This window comes from Heloderma suspectum, chromosome 5 (assembly GCF_057233095.1).
Source record: "Heloderma suspectum isolate Gila_16-S chromosome 5, 16-S_ref, whole genome shotgun sequence".
NCBI lineage: Eukaryota > Metazoa > Chordata > Lepidosauria > Squamata > Helodermatidae > Heloderma > Heloderma suspectum.
Window position 1 is genome coordinate 214,797,197 of NC_139462.1, and position 25,187 is coordinate 214,822,383.

Sequence of the window (25,187 nt, forward strand, 5' to 3'; positions counted from 1 at the left end):
CTCACAAAATGGATATAAGAGATTCCCAGGGTGATATAGGTGACTCGGGAACAGCATATCCGCTTTGTCAGTCTGCTCCATTAAGCAGGTTTTTTTCAGCCACTGACTTTACTCATGATGAGGAATATCTGATGGGATATTTGTGGATTAATTTATCTTCTAACAAAACTGATAATATATGCACTACTAGTGAGACGCTACAAAATCAAGCTGGAGACTTGTCAGTTCCTCCTTTTGATATTGGAGGATACCCTTACCAGTTGCTAGTACAACAGAACAGTGATATTTGGGGATGGCAAGATAGAGATGCAGAGCGTGTAAGTATTTTACAATTATAATTTGATTCATGAAGCACTTTTTAAATCCAATCTGTGGTTTGAACCTTAATTTGAAGATTTTTATCTGATGTAAAATTGTCTAAGATCCTATGGTTTGGATCCAAACGTGTCCTGTGCAAAGCACTTCTGCTTGTACAAAGCAGCCTTGCCAAATTTCTCAAGTTCCCTGTCCAGCTGCAGCAACTTGTACCCCCATCCTAGGGGTTTTTTCAGCTCTTAGGAACAGCTTTTGGGGGTGTGAAGAGGAATATACTGTAAGGGAAGGAGCCAGAAAAGCCCTAATATACAAGTTGAGTTCCACTCGTTTTTCTCTGGATGCAATGTGGTAACCCTTCCACTATCAGGTGCTAAACCTAAGGCATATATTAGGGCATCTTGGTCCCTATTTTGTGACAGGCATGTACTAATCTCTTACTGTCTCTACCCCATCCCTAGCACATGAAATCTAATGTTTTACTAACTTTAGCATACTTTAGATAAGTCCTTTCTATCCCATCTCCAAAAGTTTCAGTTGGGAAATAAATTGTGTTCCCATACTTGCACTCCTGTTTGAGAGCTCAGGCATGAGGATTTGAAAAAGCATCCCTACCATTATGCAGCAAACTGTTTTTAGCCATTTGTGCACAGTAACTGTAGAATTGGATGGGGTCTAATTGAAGGAAAACTGGAGAAAGCTGCACAGTTGAATTTCTTCCCAGGTGTGACACAGTTGTGTCTAAATTTTAAGAGCTTCTGCTATTTTGGTCCTGTTGCCCACTTCTGCTGAAATCATGCCCCTTCCCACAGAATAGTATGGATACGTAATATGTATATATCACTGCTCTTGCCAGACATCTGTGTACTCAAGCCACCAAATGCAAGCAGAGTGGCTTACCTGCCTTTGTCAGTGGGATGACATGAGTATGTCATTAACAGTTTCCTAATAGAATTCTTAAAGCAATGCACTGGTAGATAATTAGCTAAACATTCTGTACACAGGTACTTAAGGCTGAAGTGTCCTGTGCATGCTTACCTAGGAGTAAGCCTAACTGGTCACTTGAACTTACAAGTAGACATGCATAAGTTTGCCATCTGTCAGGGATGCTCTGACTTGGATTCCTGCATTGAGCAGGGGTTGGACTTGATGGTCTTATAGGCCCCTTCCAACCCTACTATCCTATGATTCTATGTCCAACATTTTGGGGGGTCCGCGAATCACATTGCAAGCCCAGAAATGTCCAGACTTTGACCATAGATGGTGCCCAAGTCCATTTTCAGTCTGGAAGGTGCAAACTGGGCAAATGCTGATCAAAACTGAACTGGAACTAATTTCTCATACATCCCTATTATCTTGTTATGCTGGCTGTTGTATTTATTTGGAAAGGCAGGCAAAAGCTGTGCAAAAAACAATTTATTGTAGAAGTGTTCAGAGATGTATTTCTCATAAAGATTCCAGTGTAGTACAGGCTTGAATTCTTTAAGGGAATTGTTGCATAAATAGGCCCATTGATCACAACCATATGGTTATTAGATTGTAAAACATAAATTGCAATAGCTAGCAATGCACTCTTACAACTTACCATGATGAAGAAACAATCTTAGAACACTTTAATACTTCTACAATAAGTTGTACTAGAAGCCTGCAACCAACACTTTGGCTGATGAATTCCAACACACAGCATGGGAGCCTTTCTACCAGCAGCACGTCAGTGTCACACACCTGCCCTTGTGTGTGTCTAATACTTTTCCTGTCTCTTTTCAAGGCGTCACTGCCACAAGGACAATACAAGTTAGATATACATCCCTTTGGCTTTTCCTTTGCATTTCTTGTTCTGCTCTCCTGCTTGCTTTGATATTTCTACTTCCAAAACTTTCAGCTCAGTTCTGTTTTACAAGATAAATTGTTTGCAAGTCAAAATTGAGGACTTCATTTCACCTAAGCTTAATAATGGACTAATGTTGATGGGTGGCTAGATAGCATCACCGATGCAATGAATATGAACTTGAGCACACTCCGGGAGAGAGTGCAGGACAGGAAGGCCTGGCGTGCTATGGTCCATGGGGTCACGAAGAGTCGGACACGACTGAACAACAACAAAATGTTGACGGGATTTTAAAAAATCCACTTGAATGATTGGCCAATACTTTTTTTTTATTGTGACAAGCATTTGACCTGCTGGTTTGAGTATTTTATTGCTAATTACCTTGTTTTTTAGATTGGTTTCATTTGTTGCACTTGTTGCTTTTTACTGCAGCTTGTATGTTTGTTTGGTTTTTGCGTTTTTGTTGGATTTTATTTTAAAACTGTTGTAAGCTACCCTGAGTTCTGCAAATGCAGTGGAAGAGTAGAATATAAATATTCCAAATATATAGTTTATTGGTTTTCCTTTCTGGCCAGGAACTTTGGTCAAATGGTTTCGCCGCTTTATAAAAAAAAAAACTGAAGATAACCCAGAGTCCATAAATATCATATGCTCTTTAGTGTTGTTTCTTTAATATACTCAGATCCTAAATGCATTGCTTTAAAAGTCCCAATGTCTCTGACTTTGGAACTTAATTCCAAGTAATAAGAGCAGGCTTAGTATGAGCTGGAAACTCCCTGGTTCAAAGCCTGCCTCAGCCATGGGTTTCCTAGGTAGCCTTAGGCAAATTATCAGTCACCTTCTGCTCCCCTCCCTTTGCAATATTAGAATAACCGTTTAAACCTACCTTTACAGGGCTTTTGCAAGAATGACAGAGATTGGGGTGGGCAGCACATGTACTGCATGTGCCCCCCCACCTTAAGGGTGCCCACCCCCATTGCCACTGCCAAAATTGCTGTTGCGGCGGCAGCGAAACAATTGGCAGTTTGCCACTGAATTTCAGTAGCAAACTGCAACAGTAGTTTAAAAAGGCCAAATTTGGCTTTAAAGCCTTGGTTTAAAGCTAAATTTTAGGCCACCAAAATTCAGCAGCAAACCACCCATTGTTCTGCTGCTGCCACCACCACCAACATTCAGCAGTCCCCAGGGGGTTCCAGGGAATTGAAATTGGTCCCCAGAGGCCTCAGAGTTGCCCACCCGTCTGAGATAATTTTGGCCTTGGATCTCCCTGATGCTTAGATTTCTTTTTGCCTTTAATATAGCTCTCTTCTTAGTGTTTGTATTTACTGATGCCTTTGCTTTTTTGTGTGGTTGTAGTTTTTAATCATTTATTGTGCCATTTACCACTGTTGTGCACCACTTTAGACATGTCCTTTTGGAGGAGAAAAACAGTCTTACCCTAAATATAAATAAAGGCTTGGATGCCAACTTTCCTGCCATGAATGAAACAGAACTTTTCCCACCTCCCCCTTCCCTATACAACTGAAAACCTGCTCCTGGAGCAGTCCCTTGGGAGTGGTATAAGATACAGTGCAGGGGGCTGCAGATTGAAGGGGGAGCTGGTGGGATCACACACACACCCCAGTAAGTACAGAAGAGCCAGTTTAGGATCCAAGCCAATGTAGGTGAATTGCTTTGAACACTCTGAAGAACTATGCAAATGTTAAGTATTTATGAATTTGTCTTAATAATTAACACTGTGACTTTATCTAAACATCTTGATGAGAGACCTCATCATAAGGCACTTTTTTCTTTCTTTTTTTACCAGTTGTGTGTATATCTTTCACCACATGTAGGGGCATTAGAATAAGTTATCATGTTAAAATTACAGGGATTTCTAACTTCACAGGGAAGTATGTCTGTAAAAAAGATTGAGCAAGTTAATCTAATTTCAGCATGTAGTTGTATTCTTTGTCAAACATGCTTCAGATGTTAATCCACAGAGTGTAATCCAAACACTGTTTTATAGGAGTCAGCCAAGGTTTCCGAATTAAATCCTAATGCAAAAGTATGGGGGAATCACATGTTACACGTGGAGGCAAGTGGCGCTACTGATGGTAGTGTGAGCAAAACCTGGGAAGAAATACCAGATCATCCACCAGATTCCTGCAAAGAAGGTATGAGTAAGCAATCTAGATCCACACCTTTGTTTTCTCAGAAGAAAACTTATTCTGGCACTTACAGTAGTTTAGGGTGCAATCCTACAGCCGCTAGACAGCGGCTAGACGGCCATAGGTTTGTTCAGTGTCCGAGAACCAACCTCAGAGCCTGGAAAACTGTCTCCCTGCCTCCGCCGCCTTGTAGGTGGTGCAGATCGTCCCCAGGCTCCACGCTCAGATGAGCAGCACGGAGTGGGGCAAAAGGGGGTTTCCTGGGGGCAGGGAGTGCAGAAGTGCTGATACAATGCCTTCGATGTGTTCTCTGGCCTCCCCCCCCCCACCCCGTGCTCTGAAGTCCTGCAGCTAGACAGCTGAATATGGCCATCTGGCAGCAAGTGCAGGGTGACTAGATCACAGCGGAGGAGATCCCCTTAGCGCTCCGCCCACCCTGCATTGGATAGGTGGTCACTTCCGAGTTCAGAGGCAGCCCCCTATCCTGATAGGATTGCTCCCTTAGTCTTGGAAATAAATTTGCTTTCCTCATTTTGGGGCAGCTGCCTATACCCTGTTTAGTCTATACCCATGGTCCTCCCTTCTGCTTCTCTCCTGGTCTAATCAAATGTACACTTGGCTAACCCATGTGGCTGTTTCTAGCAGAAGGAACACAGCTACTAGTTCTCTAAGCAAAAAGAGGGCCTGGGAACATACTATACTATTTCTTCAATAAAGAAACAAATAGGAGCTGTTCAAACAACGCGACAGCCCACCATGGTTAACCCATACTGAAGCTGTATGCATGTGGGCTGCATGCAGCCACCAGCGGTTGTTATGTCATGCAAACCTGGCGGGCATGGTTATGCAAGGGTTAAACAATCCTTGCATAACCCTAGAACAGACCATGGATCATGCAAGGATTGTTTAGCCCTCACATAACCCACGCTCACCGGGTTTGCATGACATGACAACCCCCAGGCGGGAGTTACATATGCTGTGGCATGTCATCTGAACCTGGTCAGAGAGTTGGTTACAGTTTGAAAGGCTATGACTGGCACTGGGTAATGGCTCATCCTGAGGCAGTGATAAGTGGGTTGTTTGCTGTTTAACTAGCTACCCAGCAGCAATTGTGAGTAGGCAAGTAACAAATTGCATAGCTATAGTAATTTAACAACACTTTAGGTTCTTTTACCAATGTAACAGCCTTGTAGCACATGAAGGACTAATCTATGGATTGTTAGTCTTTTTAGGTACGGCAAAATTCTCAGTTGCAGCTCTCTCTCTCTCTCTCTCTCTCTCTCTCTCTCTCTCTCTCTCTCAAAGCTACCAGTCTGGCAGTAATTCAGAATTTAAAGCCTTTCTTGTCTGATTGAAAGCAAATAAATAATTTCTTGGTTTGACTCTTGCAGTTTTCTCAACAGGATTGGAGGCCAATGGTGATGGTGACAAAAAGCACCAGAATGAATCATTAACAGAACTACAAGAACCATCACTAACTGCTCCATTATCAGACCAAACAGATATGAACCCTTTGGATTTAGATCATCCAGAGTATGAATCTATGCATGAAAACACTCAGACGGGTAAGAAAACAATTTTCAAATAAGTTCATTATCTTTTTAAAAAATTGTTCATTAGTTAATTTAATCCCCCGCAATAAGAAAGCGGCACTCAAGTCAGCTATTTGTGTTTTCAACTTACAAAATCACCTCCAGTGTTTATGTTAAATATATCTATATGCCAAGAATTTGCAAGCTGCTGATTTACAGGCTACTGATGAAGTTTGCGTGAGCAACATTGAATTATAGGCATTGCTACAGAAATGACCATACCCTAACAATGGTCACTTCTTTTAAGACCTTCATATATAGTCTGAAATAGGAATTGGCAATTGATATAACAACCTTTCCAGCATGCCTGTGTGTACAACCAGGTCCAATTCATCTGGAAGGAATTGCTGCTTGCTCTGCACATGTGACTAGCTTTGTCCTGCTTGTATGTGTGCTGTAACAGTAGCGTTATGTGTTGCATAACAAATATAGATGAAATACTGACATCTACATCTCATAATCAATGAAAGATAATACTTGCATAATTGTTGTTGTTCAGTCGTGTCCGACTCTTTGTGACCCCGTGGACCATAGCACGCCAGGCCTTCCTGTCCTCCGCTCTCTCCCGGAGCGTGCTCAAGTCCATATTCATTGCATTGGTGATGCTATCTAGCCATCTCATCCTCTGCTGTCCCCTTCTCCTTTTGCCTTCAATCTTTCCCAGCATCAGGGTCTTTTCCAGGGAGTTTTCTCTTCGCATTAGGTGGCCAAAATATTTGAGCTTCACCTTCAGTATCTGTCCTTCCCATGAGCAGTCAGGGTTGATTTCCTTTAGGATTGACTGATTTGACCACCTTGCAGTCCAGGAGACTCATGTCTTCTCCAGCACCACAGTTTGAACGCATCAATTCTTCGGTGCTCAGCCTTCCTTATAGTCCAGCTCTCACAGCCATACGCTACTACTGGGAAAACCATAGCTTTGATTAGATGGACCTTTGTTGGCAAGGTGATGTCTCTGCTTCTGACTATGCTGTCTAGGTTTGCCATAGCTTTCCTCCCAAGGAGCAAGCGTCTTTTAATTTCATGGCTACAGTCACCGTCTGCGGTGATCTTGGAGCCCAAGAAAATAAAATCTGTCACTGCTTCCATTTCTTCCCCTTCTATATGCCAGGAAGTGATGGGGCCAGATGCCATGATTTTAGTTTTTTTTAATGTTGAGTTTCAAACCAGCTTTTGCACTCTCCACTTTCACCCTCAACAAGAGGCTCTTGAGATCCTCTTCGCTTTCTGCCATTAGGGTGGTATCGCCTGCATATCTGAGGTTGTTGATAATTCTTAATTTGGATTTTAGCCAACCTGGTCCCCAAAGTCTTCTAGTGGGTAACAATACATTTAAATAAACATCAGATTGATCATACAGGTGCAATGTTTCAAATATTCAAACCCATCCCTCGTTCTGCTTAGCCCTGGCCACCAAAAACAGATCCAAATTAAAAGGTCTTACCTTCCAGACTGTGGATATCCAGGGTCTTGGGTGGTGAATATCTTTACTGGATTAATTAAGCATATATAAAAAGTCAGAGGCTGAGAGTCTGCATATTTTGGTACCTTACTGATTTTGAATCTGTAATGAAAAGTGTCAACAATGCATCGTTTGTTTAATACCTTAATCAGGTTTGTGTGCTTTGAAAGTTGTGATGTGTGTGTATCTTGAATAATTCTGCTTTTCCTGGTCTCAGAGCGAAAGAGCTATATGGGACACTGGAAATCTGCTTACTGCCCCCCCCCCCCACACACACACATCAATACCAGCTATTGCCTACAGACTTTCAAGACACTCCCTTCACACCCTGAGAACCAGAAAGGCAGCCACTGGCGTGATCACATCACTCCGGTGCTGAAGGAGTTGGTTACCAGTTGTTTTCTGGGCCAAATTCAAGATGTTGGTTTTGACCTTTAAAACCCTATACGGTTCCGGCCCAGCCTATCTCAAGGAGCGCCTCCAGCAACACCAGACAGGCCGCTCAACAAGATCAGCCTCGGATGGCCTTCTCTCTGTCCCATCAGCCAGGACAGCTAGGCTGGTGAGGACAAGGGAGAGGGCCTTCTCTGTGGTGGCCCCCACTCTGTGGAACTCCCCCCCTAGGGAACTCAGCCATGCCCCCTCTTTAATGAGCTTCCGCCACGCACTGAAAACTTGGTTATTCAGGCAGGCATTTGGGGTGGGTTAGGGTATTTTTAAACAATGTTTAATGTATAATTTTACTTTTTAAAATTGTACTGTTGTACATTGCCCGGAGTGGCCGGGTGACCGGCCAGATGGGCTATTAAGACATTTAATTAATTAATTAATTAATTAATTAACTTACTTTTCCCAGTTTAAAAAAAAAAAGCGAGATCCTCAGCATAATGAATAGTCAACCACTGCCAAAAGCTTCACTTGCACAGTATTAACATAGAGCTGTGCACATGTTGCAGTCCTAACATTTTTATACAATGGAGGATAGATGCTAGATGTCCAAATGCTTACATAACATGCTTTTTTATTTTAAACTAATGTTCTTTGTGAAGCTCAGTATCTCCTCTAGGAACAGAAATAATTCAGCCATGGCCTGTTGGGTCATTTGAGGGTTGCTTCCCCCTCCAACAAGCCATGCCACCCAGGTTCGGACTTGTTTAACAAGGCCAAGTGGCTTGTTTAACCCACAGTGATTGTGCGAACTGGCTCACTGAGCGTATAAAGAGGGTGAGTGAATTTGTAACTGTAGCAAAAAGAGCAGCAAGTTTGCTTCCAGAACAAAGTGCATGCTCCCTGCATGCCTTGTTTTAAAGCAGAATTTCCCCCCACCACAGCTGAATTGCAGAGGCAGAGGACAGGCCTGAGTGGAGTCTGTGGGCCCTCAGATGTTGCCACCCCTGATGTAAATAACAGGGCCAAATAAGAGAATACTCAAGGCCCTCTTGATTGCTTCCAGATACATAAAACCAATCTTTATTCAAATATTTACATGCCTTGCTTTGTCCATATGGCTTCTTACAAGCTGTTCCAAATGGAAAGGAATCACAACTAATGCATCAATGCTTGTGTATTAACTCTTATATAAAAACGTTGCTGCTTTTAAAATTCAGATAATCCTTCTCTTGTTTAATGTTTTCTAATGGGGGCAAGGGGTGGACTATGGCTGCAAGCTAAGTGTGCCTGTGGTCCACTGACATTTCTGCAGAGCCCATGTGTTTTGGTGCAAGATTATTTTTGTTGTACCGATTCATGTAAAGAGCCCTTTATGGTGCTGGCTGCATGTGCCATCATGAATGAGGTGACAGTGTTGATGTGAAGGGAGCTACTATTACAAGTAATTTAGATTTCTTTCTTGACTTTGAGTTGACTTAATATTCTCCATGTCTAGGAGGTAAAGAACAGCTGCAGCCAGAAGGTCAAGAAGATTTGCGAGAAGTGCTTAAAAAAACACTGGAGTTCTGTTTATCTAGGTACCGTAAACATAAAATGGATATTACCAAATAGTGAGCACTCCTGCTGTATTTTCCTTTAGGATGATAGGTTAAATAATAATTACCATGAAATAAGTGATGTACCTGTTTCGCCACTAAACATTAATGTAAGAAACAACACTAGCATTTGGATTGCATGAGAATGCATTACTAGGCAGGGACAAATATGGTGGGTTCGTACCTTGAAAAATCTGTGGACAGTTTGGGAAAGAATGAAAGTTATTTCCCTTATTTTCCTTAACTAAACATTTAATTTGCTTGTCCTCTATTTCCTTAATTTAGGCACTAAAGCCTTTCAAATTAAGGAAGTTTCACAAGTTGCCAGTCGCTCTCTAGATGGTTACATATGTTCTTCTGTCTGCATAAAAAAATTGTGCCCAGTGCTTTAGGAAGACAGTAACCATTGAGAACAAACTTAACTGTGTTGTGGTCTGTCATCTGCAGGAAAAAATACTTTGGTACTGAAACCTCCTGTATGCTGATCACTAAATGCAAGGGTGGGCAAACTTTTTGTCCTGAGGCACGCATAGACATGCCTCTGCCCATGCACCCACCCACATCTCAGTCCACCGGTATGGGGAAACCTCACCTCCCTATATGCTGAGATCAGGGAGAGAAAAGCCCTCTGAAAGCTGGGATCATGCTTGTGACAGCCAGCTCAATCCTGACTTTCAGAGGCTCTCCCTACTGGGGTGGAAAATTGCAGACCCCTCTTCACCCCAGCAAGGAGACATGATGCTCTTCCTACCCCACCAAATACTGTTCAGTGAGCTGGGAGAAGCGTGACCTATCTGCGGGAGCGGGGGAGGGAGTTAAAGCATTGCCTCTCATCCCCATCCCCAGCAATTCTGATCAAGATTGCGGTTTCCCTGCTTTGGGGAATCTGCAATCTTCCACACCACCTACCTGATACCTGATCAGCTACATAGTGGGGAAAAGTAGGTAGGGCTCGCTCCTGAGGATTCTACAGTCAGTACAGAGAGCTGCTGAGGGCTGCATGCGGGCCACAGGTTACACACGTCTGATTAAATGCATGCCAGGAACTCGATAAATCTCAAGTATGTTCTTTCTGTCTGCCTGGGGCTATAAAACAGTTTTTAAAACACCTGGGAAGTGGGCTGTATTAAGTTTGGTGTGTCAGTTTGTAGAATCCTGCCATTCTTGCACAACTCAAGAAACAAGGAAGCTAAGACTGTTTCAAGGCAAATGTTATCTTCACACTAGCAACCAAGGAATTTATACACAACTGTACCTTAAAACATAGGTCTCTGCTTTGGGGTTATATTATGAAGGCAAATGTAGTGCTGGCACTTGTATGTGTTATAAGAAATGTTACGAGAAATTTTTTGTTTTGTTTTGTTTTTACAATGAAGATTCCTCTTTTTCCTTCAACAGAGAGAATCTGGCCAGTGATATGTACCTTATATCTCAGATGGACAGTGATCAGTATGTGCCAATAATGACAGTAGCTAACCTTGATCATGTCAAGAAGCTGAGTACTGATATGGATTTGATTGTCGAAGTGCTGCGATGTAAGTAATTGATAAGGCAGAACTGTTGTTCTACAAAAGAGCATTAGGACTAGATGGAGGGGATGAAGCTCTTAAAATTTGTTCTTTCCTCTTAAAGGCAGGGTTAACAGCTTAATGTAAAATCAACTCATCTTACTAATAAAACCAGATTTTAAGGGGGGGGAATACGCACCAATTAATCTTCTGTATAATACAAGTCACTTATCAAAGAATCCCCCTTTACTAAAATTCTCACTTTGAATATCCTAAACTAGATATAGCAAAATGGAGGCTCTCTGTGTGGCTACAGCTACATATATCTTCAGTATGTAATTTGCTTTGCTTTAGCCACTACAGCTTCCTTCAGATGGAGATTTTTTGGGACTAGTTTCAAAAGGTCAGTAGCAGGTTTGGGCTACAGCACATACTACCTGGAATCCTTATATGGCAGATTAGGATTCTGATAATCAAGCTTATCAGATCTGAAGTTTTCCCATCATGGGTAGAGTCGTCTTATTTGAAAACAGTAGCCATCAGTGTGAGGCAGCCTGAGATGTGTAATACTAAACTGCCAGTTCTGCTGATTTGGCCATTGTCATAGTGCTATAAAGAGTGTACAGCATTTTCTTTTAAAAGTAGAAAAGAGCGCCATACGAGGATCATCTGACACAGTGGCCCAGTTGGGATGTTGAAAGCAACCTACAATTTGTTAACTGTGGCTGTTGATAGAGAAGCAGGAGCGAGCATGCTGGCTCCTGACCAACTGACCACTCCTGCTGAGTTAAACAACCCAGGGGACAAACCATGGGTTACAAGTCTGGGTATTTCTTCCACTGACAGGCAGAAACCAGCACGTTTGCTTGCTCGCTCGCTCCCACTCGTTTATGCTCCCAGGGTTTCGTTAAACTCCAGGTAGCTGTGACACGCGAACTGGGCTAGCAAGTCTGCCACGAGTGTTTTTCCCCCCAGAGGCTTCACATAGAAACATGGCAAGCATACTTGCGGCCAAATAGGGCTAGATTAAGGGCTAGAAAGGTCTTTCCCAAAATAAAGTAGGGGGCATGTCTTGGAAGCTTAATTTGTATCTACCACATTTAAGCTTCTGCCTAAAGGTCATTCTGTTAATTGCACGTTAAGAGTGGCAAGTGTAAAAACTGAACCCTGCTTCATTCCTTGATGTCTTAAGCCGACTGCATTGTGTATTTTCTCAGCATTGCCTTTAGTCCAAGTGGATGAAAAGGGTGAAAAAGTCAGGCCAAACCAGAATCGCTGCATTGTGATTTTACGTGAAGTACCTGAATCTACTCCGGTTGAAGTAAGTATCTCATAAGACTTCAAGTGGAAGCCAGGGCATACTTAGCAAATACAACTTGTGCTCTAGTAGCATAGTTTGTGTTTGTAGGCATGTGTACATGTGCTGAATAAAAAGACCTAACAGTCTAACTCTCTCTAACTGAAACGGCTCTAAATATATACACGGAGTGTGCAGAAATCTTGGAATGTTGGTCAAAGAAATGGTGATTAAATTATCTATTATCAAATTAAGTCTACGTGGCTTACCACTTTAGCACACTAAGTAAAATCCTGGGTTGAGTCCAAAGCTTGCATGAGTGGAAAGCCACTTGCTCAGCAAATCTGTCTCGTACCCCTGTGCCCCCCGAAAAGGCTCTTCAGAGTGGGGGACCCTCCTGAACAGCAAGGCCTATTCCAGAGGAGGCTGTAGTAGGGGAGAAAATTTACCTAGAATGGGAAAGAGGCACCCTGCATGAATGAGGGTTTTTTTGTCCTCGCACAACCTTTGGATCCAGCCCCATGTTTTCACAAGCATATTTAGGCTTCAGTATAAAATGTTTAGGTGGCAGCCTGTGCGCAGTTGAAAGGTTTTTACAAGGGGCCAGAACCTGGAACTTTAGTACTGTCTCACTGCTTCATGGCCCTTTGTTGAAATTAAGTATAGCTACTGATATGTGGTGCTTGGATACTTTTGCTGTCATTTCTAACAAGGTCTCTTACTCTGCTCAGTACTAAATCAGCCTTCAATTATACTTGTCAGTGAGCCCTTTTCCTCTCACTCTTTTCTTAGGAAGTTGAAGCACTCTTCAAAGGAGATAACTTGCCTAAGTTCATCAACTGTGAGTTTGCCTATAATGACAACTGGTTTATTACATTTGAGTCTGAAGCAGATGCACAACAGGTAAGTGCTCCCCCCCCCCCCCAGTGTATATATTTATTGTGTCAGTGGCCTATTTCAGCTATTGTTTCAGGTTAATCTTGGCTGTGGTGATGTGACACAAAAAATGTTGGTCCATAATACACAGTTGATATAAAGGTCTCTAATATTAAGTGGCAAGAGGAAATCATTGGGCAGAATTACAGTGTTCTTTCTTCAGAACAAAATACATTCCAAGTATCTTCGCTATGTAGTCATAGTTTCCAGAATTAAGTCTAGAAGACATTAGGACACAACTCAGAAATGTAAATTGCACTGAAATTATTTTAGTAACTGACTCCTGTGAATTTCCTTAGGCCTTAGGTGTGCCTACTTTGTCTGGATTGCTCTCAATGTCTGTTTCAGACCTACAGCTACAGTGGGGTTTATGGAATGGGAACAGGTCCTAACTGCATGAATTCTCCTTGTCCTTTCTACCTGATTTGTGGCATCTCATGTGATGGTTGCCAAACTGGCTTACAAAAAGTAAAAACATATTTGCCTCCAAGCTTTGGGATCTGGCTATAATACTTCGTAAGCCTGAATCAGACTTTAGTATCCTACTTAAATAGAGAAGAGTTGATGTTGCTTGTACTAATAAAGTACAATTGCTGTTGATCACTTTGCTGCCATTGAAGTAAACTTATTTGTTACTCTTAAAGGCTTATAGATACCTTAGAGAAGAAGTAAAAATCTTCCAAGGAAAACCAATTAAGGTAAATGTACCTTTTTTTTTTTTTAGTGTTAGTTGTAATGCTTCTGAGCAGAATTTTCTAGGCAGAATCTTCTAAGGGCATAATCTTCTGTCTTTTAGGCAAGAATAAAAGCAAAGGCTATAGCTATAAATACATTTTTGCCAAAGAATGGATACAGACCTCTGGATATGAACATCTACACACAGCAGCGTTATACTACATCATTTTACTTACCTCCAGTATACAGCCCCCAACAGCAGTTTCCACTGTACAGTTTAATTGCCCCACAGACTTGGTCAACAACACACAGCTATCTTGATCCATCACTGGTAAGCTCTTGGGAATCATTTGTCAATTAGATGTTCATGCTATTGTTTGGTCTTGTATATCACTGGGACATCTTAGATTAAATTTTTGTGAACCGCCCAGAGAGCTTCAGCTATTGGGCGGTATAGAAATGAATGAATGAATGAAATGTGTAGTTCCATAATACTGGTGCATTTTTCAATCATGCTCCACCCAGATATGTACATTGCACCTTGTTCCTTATATTTATATAATTCTACAGCATTAATTCAGAATAGCTAAGTCCTGGGAACAATTCTCTTTAGTCTTCTGAATTCTGTTAAATTCCTTTAAACTAAAATGTGATAAGAACTGAAGTTGATAAGAACTAAAGCATAAATGTGATGCTCAGGTCAGAGACAAAAAGCAAAGGGAGATAAAACTGACATATCAGAGTCTTGTGACCATTTCAGGACTTTTGAAGGTACATGTGGGTACTGAAAGTTTCAAATCTATAGTTGTGTAATCTGCAGTATTTCTGTTTAGGTAACGCCATTTCCAAATACTGGATTTATCAATGGTTTTACGTCTCCTACTTTCAAGCCTACAGCTTCGCCACTGACTTCACTTAGGCAGTATACTCCCAGAAACAGGCAAGTTCTAGAGATAAATGTTCGTCTTGTGAGCCTTTAAGTTATATCTGTTATGGGAATTGTTAAAATAGCTTTTGGGGGTGTATGCATCACATTACAGATGTTCACTTCACTTGGGTACTTTGGCTGTCCTCACTTTACAACAGTATAAAATTATTAATTGATTTTCCTGTAACAGAGTTAATTACAGCCCTGGGTTATGTTCAAGTTACAGTAGCAGTTGGAAGGACTGATTTAAGACAAGTGGTCTACATGGCCTCCCCAAATGGAAATATATCTGCTGCTAGCAGAAATAATCATTTTTACAAGGACTATGGACATTTCATCTTCAGAAACTGCTGTGGTTGCAGTTCTCAGTGTGATGAGGCTCAAGACACACGGTCGGCTCATAGAGGTGGCATAAACAGCTGGGCCAGAAAAGCAGAACCACAAAAAACAGGTGGGATGGGATGAGGTGTATCCGCAGGAAGGAGAGAACAGAAACAATGTTGAAGTTGCAGGTTAGTTAATGTCGCCAAGGGTGATGCAAATATAATGATCCCTCTCTCAACTGTGATTAAGGGATCAAGACCTGGCCATAGGATCAGGTACTTCTTCCCCAGAGCAAATTCAACCCTCCCTCTTGAACCACTTTTTATGGCTAACCGGACAGAGCATTAGCCACAGTTAGGGTTAATGCCAACATTGGTTGATTCCAATTATGGTTAAGATGGGAGGAGGGGGCACACATTCCCATGACTGAGACTCTTGCATCTGCTGCACACGCTCCAGGCCCTACTATGAAAAGAGACTTTGTAGAAGTAACTTTTTATGAGTATTGTGGCAAAAGTGGATAGTTGTTTGTCATTCTCTCATAATGCTAGAACCTGGCATCATCCAATGAAGCTAAATGGTGGGAGATCCAAGGCAGACTAAAGGAAGTACTGTTTCACATGATGCCTACTACTTAAACTGGAATTTGCTGCCAAAAGATGTGGTGATGGCCAGCAACTTAAAACAGCTTTAAAAAGGAATTAGTGATATTCATGGAAGAAGAAGCTATCCATTGTTACTAGTCAAGATGGCTATATACTGCCTTCAGAACCAGAGGCAGCATGCCTCTGAGTACTAGTTGCTGGGGAGCAACAGTGGGGGAGGCTGTTGCCCTCATGTCCTGCCTGAAAGGATGTTGGACTAGGTAGTCCTTTGGTCTGGTCCTGCAGTGTATTGTGTTCACCTTAGGGAAAGCCACTGCCTTTAGAATATCTTGAGCATGTTCTTTACATGGTTCTATACATTTTCTAAGGATTTCCTATCATGGTTAACATATGCTTTGGTGTTTTTTCTCCCAGAAACCCCAGCAAATCACACCTACGGCATACGATACCCAGTGCAGACAGAGGGACTGGACTTTTAGAGAGTCCTACAATATTCAATTTTTCTGCTGACCGTTTGATCAATGGTGTCAGAAGCCCACAAACAAGGCAACCAGGGCAAAGCAGAACACGGATGCAAAGTACTACAAGTTATACCAAGCGAGAAGTTGGCAGTGGACGAGTAGAACCCACTGCTTCAGACTCTTCCCCAAGCTTAGGTAGAGGAAGGTGAGTATTGCAGTGTAGATGCTTAGTGAAGTTAGGTGTGGTACAAAGGTAGGATAAGTCATCTGTTTCCACAGTGTGGGAATAAAGCAATGTAACATAAGGGGAAGGAGAAGATAAGGCCATCAGCTGAGGTGGAGGGAGGGGAAACCTGTTGGAAAAAGAACAAGAGAAAATAAAGGGTGGGTAGAGATTAAGTGCTGGGAGAAGTTCCACTGATTAGAAGCCACCATATAAAATGGGCATGCACAGGAAAGAACTGCAAGAAGATGGGTATTAACAAGAAAATTAGAATCAGCAGACTGAAGAGTGGAAAGATTTCGGATACCTACATAAAAGCATTACAGTACTTCGGCACATTTCTGGGGTGATGAGTCCAGTTGCCGGAATAATTGTTTTCCAAAAGATAAATAAATAATAAGGAAACAAGTCAAAGTGAAAAAGTAACAGATTAGAAGTGTCTGGTATGTAGTTTAACTAGGGTTAAAAAGGTGGTCAGTAGTAATGGTTGGACCTGGTTTGCACATAACTACGACACATGGGTTTCATGCATGAGTGGGAGAGAGCAAACACGTTGCCTCCTGTGCACCTGCCACTTCCACTTTTATTCAGCAACCTACGATCAGCTCATTCATAGGCTGTTAAGTGTGATGTGCAAATCTGGACCACTGGGTTGTTTCGGGGCTAAACAACCCAGCAGCTAACCCATGGTTTGTTGTTGGGATAATAGCTGGTTTGTTTAAATAACCCAGTGGTCCAGATTCACACATCATGCTCAACAACCTAAAAACAAACCAATTATATTTTGTTGACTAAAAGCAGAAGTGGCTGGCAGAAGCACCCCCGCTCTTCCCGCTCATCCCCAAAAGCCTATGGTTTGTTTAATGCATGGACTGTTACGTGCGAACTGCCCCATATGTCCCTGATTAAGAGTTCATGTGATTATCCCAAAATAGGTTCATGAATGAAACTATTTACATCATTGGGGGTTGAGATGGGAGAGAGAATTTAGAGGAGAAAGGCTAAACCATAGAATTGGGTTGTAGCTCAACACCATCTGCATAGTGAGATTTCTAAGAGTCTATAGTGAATAACTTTAGAAGTAATTTACACACTGTAGAGAACTAGGTGAAGTTGCCTTCCAGAGAGGATATGGCTATGATATGACCACCAGTGTGTTGGTGACGGCTGACTAGCTCTGTCAGTGGCTCATATGCAAATTAAACAATCCATCTCTAATGCTGCATTTCTACCATTTCTTTTTTTTAGCACCAGTGATACTCTACTGCTGATTTAAAACTGCAGTTTTGATTTGCTTCTGTGTCCTCTTGTGAACGCTTTCCCTTCTGTCAACTGTATATGAACCGCTTTGGCAATTTGGTTTCATCAGTTACCTGTGCATGCCCAGACCGTTCATTCAACAGCAGATTCCCAATCCCAGTGGACTGTCTTAAAACTCAGATTATGCCATTTGACTGCAGATGAAATTTGCCAAGAATTAGAATAGTGTATTGACGTCACCTTGCACCAATATAAGAAATTAGACAACATGGTAGCTTTCCAGTTTAAATGATCTAGAACTTTACTGCTTGATGCTCTAGGGGAGGGGTAGGCAACCTGGTACCCTTCATATGTTTTGGACTAGAACTCCCATAAGCCCCAGCCAATGGTCAGTGATTATGGGAGTTATGGTCCAAAACATCTGGAAGGACCTGTGCTCTAGGAATCCATATAATTTTCGTATGTGTTTATAAGTTCATCCACTTTCCATGTTAATCTGTACATGTTTTAAATCTGCATGGTGATTCATATTTTAATACCTATTTTTGGACATGCTTTCTCTCAAAATACAAATTTCTAATATTGTAAAAATACACTTCACGAAAAACATACTGTAAAAATACACATTTTAAAATATGTTTTAGTACACTTCTGGAGCCAAAATCTGCATTGTGAAATAGAGAGAAATGCAAAAACTGGAGGAAAACTATGTTCTCATCCACACATTAGCCTATGAGGTGCTGATCAGATCAGTTTATATTTATGAAGACTGAGTTCCTCAAGCATACCTTGACCTTATTGCTGAAACTAGTAATCTTGTTTCCCTCCATCAGAGAGAAGGCTTTTAAAACTTTTGGCCTCTTCACAGGGAGAAGAACCCACACAAAGTTAGAATAAATATACAAAGTGACTAAATTTTGTCTTTTCAAGAACGCAAAATACTTGGGTGGGGGTCAGCTGGGATTGTATGGGCTGCTTCAATGGCCAAGAATTTAAGGGCTGCTTTGATGGCCAAACATTTAAAACTTGGGAGGGGGGAACTAGGAAGGGAAGAACTGGAGGGCACAAAAGCCTTATTAATATTCTGCCAAACATTCCTTTTGGTTTCTAGGCCTCCAACAGTACTTTCTCTGCCACAATAGTTGGGGCTGGAGATGTATAAGAGGCATGTTTTTTAGGAAGCTAGATGACTGCCAAAAGTTGATTTCTGTGCGGCTTGGATTTTCTGAATAGGCACAGCTTTGTGTGTCTGTAATACACAATAGCCTTCCATGCAGTGGAGATGCACGTTGGACCTTGCACTTCGTTAGCATGGACATGCAGCTGTTTCTAAGTCTCACTCTGGTTTGGTTCCAATACTCTTACTCCTGACACTATTTAAAGTTTTACAACAGCTGCTGTAATCTATCAAATACTTTTTCCACCAGCACCATTGAGCTTGGTCATTCTTGCCAAAGCCTGCCTTGATGGTATTCTCATGATAAGAGCGAATTGATAGGTTTCACAAACCAGTCTTTACAGACAGCTGTTGTAAAGTCTCTGCCATAGCCACCCATCCCTGTATCTTGGCATTACTTGTGCTACTATTCCTAGTCCTTACTTGCCATTGCAGAATCTAACCTGCAAAAACAGGCCTTTGTTACCAGGTTAATACCACTTGGAACTTGCATGAGCTAGATTGACTCCCTTCCAAAGTGGTGAGATTGACTGCCTTCCAAAGTAGCCGGCAATAAGGAGGAATGTTTGTAAGCAGCTCAGCACATTCATAACCTGACTAGCATCCACTTGCTACACAAACCTGCTGCGTCATTTGTACATTGTAAGAAAGAAATTGTATTTTTTTTTGCATGGATTGAGACAGACTGCAGCATAGTGCATGTTAGTTGCAAGCCATTTTTCTTCTGCTTTCATGTTTTTGCAGCCCTACCCTGAAAACATACCAGGCTGTCATCAAACAAATGTGTGTGTACATAGTAATCCTTTAAAAAAGTCTTACTAGTTAGTCTTAAGAGCACTTTCATTATTTAATTAGAAACAAGGGATTGTATAAGGATAACACATTAAGAGTACTTTACAGAGCAAGAGTAAGTTTCTGATGATGTTTTTCTCTCTCCAGAAAAAACTCTTATGGTTATCGGAAGAAGAGAGAAGACAAGTTCACAGTGAGTGTGCTATGCCTAGCTGTTCATGGATGACAGTGGAATTACTGACTAATATAGTAACACAACATGGAATGATGGGACAAGATATAATTACTAAATAAGAAAATAACTATTCTAAATAGCTCTTAATTGTCATGAGGTGAATGCTAAGACAGGAGCTGATCAAATCTGCCTTACATGTGGAGGTTATTGAAAATGGGACACATTCCTTTCTCCCCCACCTTCCCCTCCTGTTTATCACCCATGCTGAAACTTTTAGACCTCTTTTTTCCTTCTTCCCTCTCCACAACTTGAAACTAAACTCCTTTGTGGAAGGAGAAAACACGACAAAACAGACCATAGTCAACCTGCTGCTTTCTGATTTTAATATCATGTGAATGGGGCTTTTCACACAACATGCTAACCCACACTCAGTGGTTAAGTGTGGGTTGTTTTGAACCATGGGTTGTTCGTTGAACCATGGGTTAGTGTGTTGTCTGAACATAGCATATTTTCCACTGGGTGGGTTATCCTGTTGTCTGAACGCAGCCAGGGTGGCTTGTTAACCACCCTGAACAACCCAACAACAAACGTGTTTGAGAAAATAAGCCACACTGCATGGTTAACAAGCTACCCTAGCTGCATTCGGACAACACGATAACCCACGGTTCAATAAAGAACCCCCATTCAACCACTGGGCCTGTTTGGACTATTGCGACAGGGAAAGAAACCATCATGGCTTCTCCTCCTGCCCCTGGTGTGCATGCATGACCACCATTTGCATAATTCCCTGCGCTGCAGTGAGGGTTGGCATGTCATCCAACCCCAGTGCAGAGCACAGCAGGGGTGGCTTCATGCCCACCCCTACAACCTCTACTGTACATCTTGGGTTGCAGGGTGGATACGAAGCCATCGCCGCCGCACGCTGGGTTTGGACAACACACCAGCCAGTGCTATTATATAAACAGCAGTTGCACATGCAGGGAGGAGCCACGATGGCTTCTTGCCCTGTCGCGATTGAACTGAGTGTGGGTTCGCATGTTGTGTGAACAGCCCCGCTGTCTCTTGATCTCCATTTCCCCCAGTGATCATCACTTTTTGTTTAAATGTTATCTGGCTTGTTTTCTCTCTTCTGCCTGCTACTCCCACACCAACAAATTCTGTTTTCTCCCCGCCCCAGATACTGATTTTCTTTCCTTTTGAGGTAGCTTTTTATACAACGTAAAGGATGTCTTGTGTCTTCAAGACTTGGCCCTTCCTTTCAGTCCCTCCCCCAACAGCTGTACATAGTTACATTTGATGACAGGCTTGCTTCAGAGTGTTGGCCACATATTTAATGGAAGAAACACTTTTTTAAATGGAAGTTGACAATTGTAGGTTCCCCTTCTAGATTCGTTTAGGACTGGTGTAATTTTTGACGGTGTAGTGAACCAACTGGCACCACGATTAAGTGAGTCTGGTCCATGCATGGGTACAGGTTTTTGTGTGTATAATGGCTGCTCTCTTCACACAATACAATCAGATCACAGCCAAAGAATCTGCACAAGCTGCTTAGTATAGTTAAGGGCATAACCCTGTGGGGATGACTCAGAGTTCACAAGACTCTGAACTCGGAAGCTTACAGCCACCCACTCAGAGTGGAAGGAGCGGCAGAGGCCAGCTTTGCCTCCCTGCTGCTCCCACTCTGCATTTCAGCTAAATGGGCTTTTTTACCCATCTAGCTCAGGCATCAGGGAAGGGGAGGAAAGGAAGCTGGGGAGGCTGGAAAAATCCTCATAAGCCAGCCTCCCCAGTCCTCTCCTTCCCTGCCCACAGGAATGCTCCCTTTACCCTCTGAGGTCACTTTTGCGAACTCGGAGAGGCATCTGGCATGGCTATCTCTGTGCCAGCTGCAAGGGGAGGGGAGGGGGAGTTCAGACTCCAGGGTCTGAGGTCAGAGCACTGTCTCTAAGCTTGGATCCAGGAGTCCAAACGATCCTCTGGCCCCCAGACGCTCTAGGGGCCATACGATTGCTCTCTAAGTGTGGAACTCACTTCCCAGGGAGGATAGATTGGCTCCCTCATTATCACTCTTTAGGCAGCTGGCAAAAACAGTCTTGTTCCACCGAGCTTTGACGGATTAAGGCTGCTCTTTCATTTTAGAAGGTTCCCACTGTTGTATTATGTATGTTATCAGTTTTGTTTCAAACTGTTGTATTTTATTATGTTTATGGTTTTATTATAAATCGGCTCGAGCGCTCATTGAGTAGAGGGGTGATTCAGAAATATTTTAAAGAGATTTCTTTTCTTGTGCAGAGAGGACAAACACAGTCTCCACCCCCTCCAAAGCCTCCATCTCCAAGTTTTGAATTGGGGTTGTCCAGTTTCCCTCCGTTGCCTGGAGCTGCAGGCAATCTAAAGACTGAAGACTTGTTTGAAAACCGACTGTCAAATGTGGTAGTAGGAACATCAAAGGAAAAAGTAAGTATGCACAAAAACTGAGGGGGGAGGGTACACAAAGATTTCCTTCCCGCTCCTCCCCCTAGCAGTGTCCTTTTGCTTCCTTTGGGAACCCTGCCTTTTCACTTGGGAAGTCATAGTTCTAGAGTTTATCCACGGCGCTTCTGAAACATCTGTGAGAAGAGGCTTAGTGCTAGCCTGCAAACTTGTCTAGACCAGTTGGCTTTAATTTTGATCAGCCAGACATTAGACACACCTATGCCTTATGTAACTGATGTAGAGAGGGTGTCACATTGGTGACCAGATGGCCTTGCAGTAGTACAAAACCGTCTTACTGATGTTTGAAGAAAACCTGGAACAAAAAGGGTGCAGCCAGGTGCTTAATACCTTGATGTGTCCAGATGTACTTATCAGTGTCCAGATCAGCCAGCTGTAAGGTGCGAATCACACCAGTAGTCTATCTGGTACTGTCAATACGGACAAGTGGTTTTCCAGAGTATCTGGTCAGAGGCCCTCCTTGTTTGAGCCAGGCTACTCATTTTTAAGTCCTTTAACTGTAGACGCCAGCAAACAAAATTGCGACCTTTTTAGATGTGGTGCAAGTGGGACTTGCAACCCCCACCCTTTGTGCCCTCCAGAATCCAATCCTGGGGGTCAGGGAACCTTCAGAGTGCTGTGTAGTGTGGCACAGAGGCTGTAGCCAGGGGAAATGGGGAAAAACAATTCCATTGTGCAAAGGCCTTCTGTTCATACAAGCACTACTTTGGATCCAAAACCAAGAATTTCTGAACTTGATGTAGCATAAAACATTATATTCAACTTGTCTTTCATGTTAACTCTGTCGAGCACTTCCCTATCTAAACATTCATTTGGCAACATCAGATCAGATTGTCACATTTGGGTTTGGGAAGTAGGTTTTCTGAGGTTTGTCTTAACACCCCTGCAGATTGAATTCCTTGTTTGAGTAATCTAGAGCTGTTGCTCTGTATGTACCTTGCTGCAGTATACATGCCCTCTCTTTGTGGCATATCATGGTCTGGGTTGGTTTACTTGATCATTGAACAGCTGGTGCCTCACAGCAGTGATGGGGCCCTGTTGGGACTTTCCTTCCAACTGCTTCTATAAAGGTACTGAGTGCATTCAAGTATGCCATTTATATATTGTGTTCTTGAGTTGAAGTGCATTTGAAATGACCCAAACTTCATTCCTTCAGAACCTCAACATGGGTACAAATACGAACACTATCCCATCAGGAATTCCTCGAGAGCCTTTGTTGCCTGTTTCTTCTGGTCTACCAGGGACATTTGAAAGGTCTCCTTCCCCATCCCAGCCTCCTGAGTAAGGACTTAATTATACAATGGCTTTAACTATACTGCTCAACTATACTGAATCAACTTTGCATTTTCCATCATCAAAAGGTTAGGTGTGATGCTGTGTGAATAGCTCTTGAGCAATGTAGTGAATAACACTCCATGTGTGGCCACCAGCAATTGTCTAGAATTTTATTTTTAATTGTGCATGTTCAAACACTTAACCTTCAGCCTGGCAGTCAGTGTTGAAAAAAGCCTATGCATGCATCCAGGGTGGGCTGCAAACAATAACTCTGTTCCCTACAGTACAGGTAGACTCACTTTGCAACCGGAGTAGAGGCCTGCTGCCTTCTGCCGTTGCCTTTAGAGTGCTGAATGCAATGTTGAGGGTTTTCCATTACATTCACCTGTTCCTTTGTATCGATTGCAGCGACCCCAAAGTTATGGATAAGCAGCCGAGAGAGACACAGAATATTGAAAGACTATCTTCTGTACTCACTACCGCTTGTAAATCAGTACAAGTCAATGGGGCTGCTGTAGCAGTAAGTGCATTTTGACTTTTATAAGGGGTTCTCTATTTGATTAGTACCTTCCATCCTGAGTTGTTAATGTTTGATAAGAGCTATTTACTGCCAAAAAAACTGAAGAAAAATCAAATAGGTTGAGATACAGAGCACTTTGATTAGTAAGTGGGGTGGGATAGGGGTGGGGGAAAGGGGAGCTCAACATCTATTCTGTTTCTGATGTGTTCATACATGAGTATTTCTCCAATACAGCTGTCTCTTATTTTTCTAATTCAAATGCTGGATAGGTTCAAACAATCTGTTTTCTTAGCATTAGTTGATGATTCTCATGGTCAACAAGTGGTAAGAACTTTGTAAAAGCTGAGCATCCAAAGTACCCATAATAGCTATGCACTCAACAGCTACCATGCTTCTTAGTCAGCTACATTTTCACAGATCATTCTAACCAGTAGATACAAGTTTGCCACACCATGGGCCTCATTTACCTGTTTTGTTTTAAGATACTTATCCCATCTTTCTATCCTGCAAAGTCACAACCCCACAGCCTCTGACAAACAAAATGTTAAAATCATAATAATTAAATCAAAATTAATAAAATTTTAACACACCACCCAAAATGGCATAACAGGACCAAGTTGTGATGAGATTAATCTTAGTTGTTATGCCAAAGATACAGCGAAACGTAATAGTTACCACCAAATATTTGAACATCCAACTACAAGAGTTGTTGTGGTAGGAATTAAGAATCCTTAATGCCAGTTTCATGTGCCTGATGACAGCTAGGCTTTCTCAACCCTGCCCTCCTGACATTTGCTCATGTGTCCTGCCCCATAAGTGTGTGCTATTTTCCAAACAATTGCCCCAAAGGCTGTACATATGGCTCCAGTATCACTGTCGAAAAATGTTATGCTGTGTACCTTATGTACAATTGAAGCTTGTAATTAAGACTCGGGTGTCTTACTCAGCTTGATATTGAAGTTTCAGTTCTTCAGAGAAACGTACTCTTCTAAGTTATTTAACAGCAGCTCTCCTTGTTTGAAAATGAAAAATCAAAGCATTACCTCATTCACGAAACTTTCCGTGCCAATTATCTTTGTCATAGGGCATATTTGATATTCCTGGGTAAAGAAACTGTTAACTTTTGATCAATATAATCTTTGCTATTTTTAACACACCAAGGAAAATAACTATTTTGTGCTACAGCATTGTCCTTTCCTTGTGCTTTTA

The 25,187-nt window shown here is 42.1% G+C and overlaps 1 protein-coding gene across 1 annotated transcript in view; it reads left to right on the plus strand.

Annotated features, from left to right (window-relative positions):
- Positions 1-25,187, plus strand: part of LARP4B (La ribonucleoprotein 4B) — a 66,071-nt gene that overhangs the window by 37,031 nt on the left and 3,853 nt on the right. Inside the window, exons 3-16 of the mRNA XM_084859247.1 lie at positions 4,149-4,296; positions 5,694-5,855; positions 9,230-9,311; positions 10,728-10,864; positions 12,055-12,158; positions 12,927-13,037; positions 13,715-13,768; positions 13,867-14,076; positions 14,579-14,685; positions 16,017-16,268; positions 19,663-19,708; positions 21,983-22,147; positions 23,340-23,464; positions 23,867-23,978. Coding sequence (XP_084715373.1) covers positions 4,149-4,296; positions 5,694-5,855; positions 9,230-9,311; positions 10,728-10,864; positions 12,055-12,158; positions 12,927-13,037; positions 13,715-13,768; positions 13,867-14,076; positions 14,579-14,685; positions 16,017-16,268; positions 19,663-19,708; positions 21,983-22,147; positions 23,340-23,464; positions 23,867-23,978 — 1,815 coding nt within the window. The remainder of the gene's footprint in view (positions 1-4,148; positions 4,297-5,693; positions 5,856-9,229; positions 9,312-10,727; positions 10,865-12,054; positions 12,159-12,926; positions 13,038-13,714; positions 13,769-13,866; positions 14,077-14,578; positions 14,686-16,016; positions 16,269-19,662; positions 19,709-21,982; positions 22,148-23,339; positions 23,465-23,866; positions 23,979-25,187) is intronic.